The sequence below is a fragment of the Mastomys coucha genome, unplaced genomic scaffold, assembly GCF_008632895.1.
Source record: "Mastomys coucha isolate ucsf_1 unplaced genomic scaffold, UCSF_Mcou_1 pScaffold5, whole genome shotgun sequence".
Classification (NCBI taxonomy): Eukaryota; Metazoa; Chordata; class Mammalia; order Rodentia; family Muridae; genus Mastomys; species Mastomys coucha.
In genome coordinates, this window is record NW_022196911.1 from 53,257,409 (window position 1) to 53,262,027 (window position 4,619).

Below are 4,619 nucleotides of genomic sequence, written 5' to 3' on the forward strand. Positions count from 1 at the left end.
CGAACCATCCCACTGTTTCCATGGGCCCGAGTTACTTTCCCCAGATCACTCTGGTTTCGTTTGGCTTGCCTCCTGGAGTCACTGTATTGTTTTTTGCTTTGTGCACATATGCACATCTCTTGCCTAAGTAGAACTCAGTTTCATCTCGGGCATAAAGGCCTTCAATTTTAAGAAGAGCCGTGTGCTCTCTTTGGTTCCGGAGACCTCGCTTGTAGCCAGCAAAAATGGTCTTGCACCACAGCCTTCCAGACATACTTGCTTTTAGAAGTCCTGTTCCCAGTAGGCTTCCACCGGTGCCAAGATGGCGGAAAGAGCAAACCCAATGCTTAAAAAATAAGCAGATGATGTGAGTATCCCCTTGGGAAAAAAAGAAATGCCAGTAGCCCAAGGGTAGATGAGAACCAGTGTCGTTAGGACTGCCCTCGGGTCCAACCCTGTCACTCTTGGGGAGACACAGGAGGGGGGTGTCCGAACACGATAGCTCACACTGTTCATACTTGCAGAGAAGAGGAGACCACAAGATCCTGTTTACAGCCAAGTGGGTGGAAGCGGAAGAGCCTGTGTTCAGTGATAAGAGACTGTGATGAAGTGCACTGTCACACAGGAAACCAGATGAACTGAGAGTCATCATGAGAGCGGGATGGGGGTCTGGTGGGCAGGCAGGGCGCACTGGCCAGCACACATGCTGTCATTCAGTATGGAAATGCCATACTGAATGTTGGGCAAATGACTGAATGTGGCAGGGGCACTAAATGTGATCCTTGTCATTTATAACACACATGCACACAATGTCAGGAAACCACTGTACAACTAGAATATGCTAGTTACAATTAACAGGAAAACGTACAGTTGATATGTGTCGATAAAATGAAAAAACAAACAAACAAACAATGGATTCTTTTTACAATTCTCAATGGTACTCTGTGCTAAAGCAAGAAGTGCAGGGCTGTGGGGCTGCTGAGTGTCGGCAACCGGATGCTGAGCTACTGAGGGTGGGGAGCAGGCCTGCGCTGCCTGCTCTGAGCTCTGAGCCCCTCCTAGTCCACAGGTGCCTTTAGGTGCACTCTCTGGGTCAGCAAGAGGACTACCTTAGGGATTTCACCCAGGATTGCTATATTGGTGATAGATTAAATAAGGAGGTAAAAGGGAATCAGAAGGAAATCTGATTCTCCACATGAGAAAGTCAGAAAACTACTGCCACTTAGGTAAGATGTGAAAAGGAAGACCTGCCAGAGCTGAGGGTTTGGGGCTTCCTGCCGCAAGCTGGAACAGGAAACACCTTTCTGTGGTGCTGGGGCTCTCAGAAAAAGCCTCCAGGCTGGGCTGACAGTCACTGAAGCTTTCAGTGAAACCGCCTGGCCTGTGTGAAGTCTGCAGCTTCCTTGGTAAAAGGATTTTTTTTTTTAAATGATTTCAAAGTTATTTTTGTTGAAGAGTTTGCCCATTTTGTCTCTAAGTTTGCCAGCATGCATCTATGTGAATATCCTGTGTTTACAGTAGTCAGGATAATGCAACACACTCTTTCAAAAAAACCTGTGTATCCTCATCCCCCAGAATACTGAATGCCCTAGGAATGTGCAAGGTCACAAAGGGGATGTAAACCTACCAGTGACGCTAAAGTGCATGTGTGTGCACGCTAGAAGAGTTGTCCTGTGTTTCTAGTGATCATAGTTTTCAAACCAGAAGAGGGAAGCAGAGTGAAAAACTGCAGGGAGGCGTCGTCGCTGAGGGGTGGTCTGAGACTGGTGGTTTTCCTGGCTTTGAAGAGAACCAAGGAAACAGAGAAGCTTCGAGAACTAGCAAAACAAAAACATTCTATGGTCTCTAGAAAGCAACACCCTAGCCCCCACTTCCTTTTTCTTTTTAAAGATTTATTTATTTATTATTATATGTAAGTACATTGTAGCTGTCTTCAGACACTTCAGAACAGGTCATCAGATCTCATTACAGATGGCTGTGAGCCACCATGTGGTTGCTGGGAATTGAACTCAGAACGTTCAGAAGAGCAGTCAGTGCTCTTAACCACTGAGCCATCTCTCCAGCCCTACTTTCTTTCTTTCTTGAGAGGGTCTCATGTAGCCTGGACTAACCTTGAACTACTTTGACCTTGATCTTTCTGCCTCCTCCTCCTGAGTGCTGAAATTAGAGGTGTGAGCCACTGTGCCCATGTTATACAGTGCCGGGGAGAGAATGGTGGCTTCATGAATGGCAGGCAAGTACTCTCCCTGCTGGCTTACATTCTCAGGCCAGCCCTGCTGGAACTCTTTCTGAACTTAACTGCAGCACCGTCACGGGGTCGCACTATCCAGATTGTCACAGCACCAACGGGCTGTTCGGTGTTTAATATAGTGGGATTGCATCCTCCTGCCAGGATCCCTGCACCCTCCCCTTTATACCATGACAAAAGCACACTGACCGACACAGCCTATAGCCCTGGTGGCTTTCAGTTTCTATGCCTAGAAATTTCTAAGTTATGAAGAGTCCACTTTCAGTTTCATGTTTTTGAAATTTCCTATTCTGTGTTGTTAGAACATTCTCTCCCTCTGTTAGCTAGACCCCTGTGAGGGCAGGGCAGCAGCTAGGGATAACCCAGGGAGTTCTTCATACACAGCACGTTCTCTTCTGTGGTAGTCACACAGCGCAGCACACTTGGACTTCCAAGCAACGAAGACAGATCTGTACATGTCTGTGTGCACTTGCTGTGCCTGGTACAGAGGGGACCTCTTCACTGGACTTGACTACTTCCACCGGAAATCTCTTTTTCTCAAAGGAGCTGGTGAGTGAGATGATATTTATGTTTTTTTTTTTAATTAATATAGGTCTACAAACAGGATTATAGGCTGTAGGACTGGGAGTAGAACTGCAGGCTTGCTTGATCACGTTGGGTACCATAGGCTTAGGCTGAGAGGCAGGATGGGTGGAGGACAGTTAAAAGCCATTCAGAGAACTTAATATGTGGGATATTTTTAGGAAGCAGCCATATCCAGGCTATGGAAAAGACAGGGGTGTTGACGGAGAGGGATTGTATTGGAGATCACATGACACCAGACACCATCTATCTAATATTCGAACACCTTTTGCTTTGAAGACGAGGAACATTACCTAAGCACAAACTCTGGAGTCCACGTGTCTCCATGAACACTGATTCCTCCACCAAACTATAGGCTTGTCCCTGGCCTCTGCAAAGAACTCTGAGCTCAGAGGGCCAAACTTCAGCCTTGGATCCCAGCACTGATCTTAGCAACAGTAGGTCTCCCTCCTGCATGTACCTTAGCTTTTCAGTTTCTTTGATCCTTAATTTTAAGGTGGAAAAGGTTGGGGGTGCAACTCAGTGGTAGGGTACTTGCTTAGCATGCACAAGGCCATGGGTTCAATATTTAGGACTCTACCAAAATAGTACTTAATTTTAAGTGACCACCATTGTACTATGCTTGCAAGGTTGTAGGGATGAAGTGAAACAGTGTGTACAGAAGCACACTTGAGGTTCATAGGACACATTCCTAGCATTCCCTCTCATTTTGCCCTGGCCTCTTCTCAGTGGATAGATGCATTCTCAATGTTTAGAAGACAAGGCTCTAGGAGTCCACCTCTTTTGTACCCAGACTTGCTCCTTCTAAGGACTTAGCACATATACTCAGAGTTGCTGTATGGTAGGATGCTGTCAGCACAAGTCAGGTGCCTAAGAATTCTCCGTCTGCTGTGTGTGTGTGTGTGTGTGTGTGTGTCCACACAGGAGTATGTTTGTGGGTATTCATGCTGGATACTCATGGTGTCTGACAACTCTGTCACCTATCCAATGATAGGCCAGGCGTCTCTACTTCTGTTAAAAATTTGTGCCATCCCTGATCATACACATATCCAACCAGCTCTGTATACTTTCTCAGATGAATTATTCCCCAAACTACCCTATTCTTTCCTTCTCTTTCTGTAATAGGTGGCTGCCAGGGAGATCCCAGTGAAAGTACCTGTTCCCTCACTGTAGCTAGAGAGCTTCCATCTGCCTGCCTTCTGCCCCAACATCCACTCTGACTTGGAGTGGTCTGGTTTCCTGATCTAGCAAATTTCCCCTCTCTCTATGAGGTTCAGTATAGAGAATTTGCATCTCACTCATTATGTTTAGTCCTGGATGTGTGATTTCTTCCTGTGTCCTATGTCAAAATCTTATGTCCCCTGAGAAGTCATGTGAGTTCCAAAGTGACAGAGGAATCTTTTTGGTGTGACTGGGAAATGTCCTCTTCAACCCCTAGTGTATGATTCTATTTGTGACCCATTCTGCAGCAGTCAGTCCCCTAGGTGACTTCCTGGCATGTGTTTGAACTCTTTATACACAAGATGGAACAGGGTGAGGAGTGGGGTCTCAGCTCGGGTGGATTGACTCTTAGAAAATCCCACTGAGGGATGAGATGACTTAGTAGGTAAAGGTACTGCACATAGCCCGATGACTTGAATTCAGTCTCCAGGCCCCACGTGGTAGAGGGAGAGAATTGAATCTCATAAGTTATTTCACCCCTGCATGTGCACCCCATCCCTATAAACACACAAAATAAATTTAAAAGAATTTCAATAAAGACCCCGAAGGGTGGCTGCCTTTTCTTTAGCGTTTGGTGTTTTTTTTTTTT

At 46.1% G+C, this 4,619-nt stretch overlaps 1 protein-coding gene across 2 annotated transcripts in view; it reads left to right on the forward strand.

Moving 5' to 3' along the window:
• The window catches only part of LOC116077685 (T-cell-specific guanine nucleotide triphosphate-binding protein 1-like), an 8,318-nt gene that overhangs the window by 1,141 nt on the left and 2,558 nt on the right, over window positions 1–4,619 (forward strand). For both annotated transcript variants that reach the window (XM_031352396.1, XM_031352395.1), the window contains one exon: window positions 2,632–2,776. In XM_031352396.1, coding sequence (XP_031208256.1) covers window positions 2,683–2,776 — 94 coding nt within the window. In that variant the 5' untranslated portion in view covers window positions 2,632–2,682. The remainder of the gene's footprint in view (window positions 1–2,631; window positions 2,777–4,619) is intronic.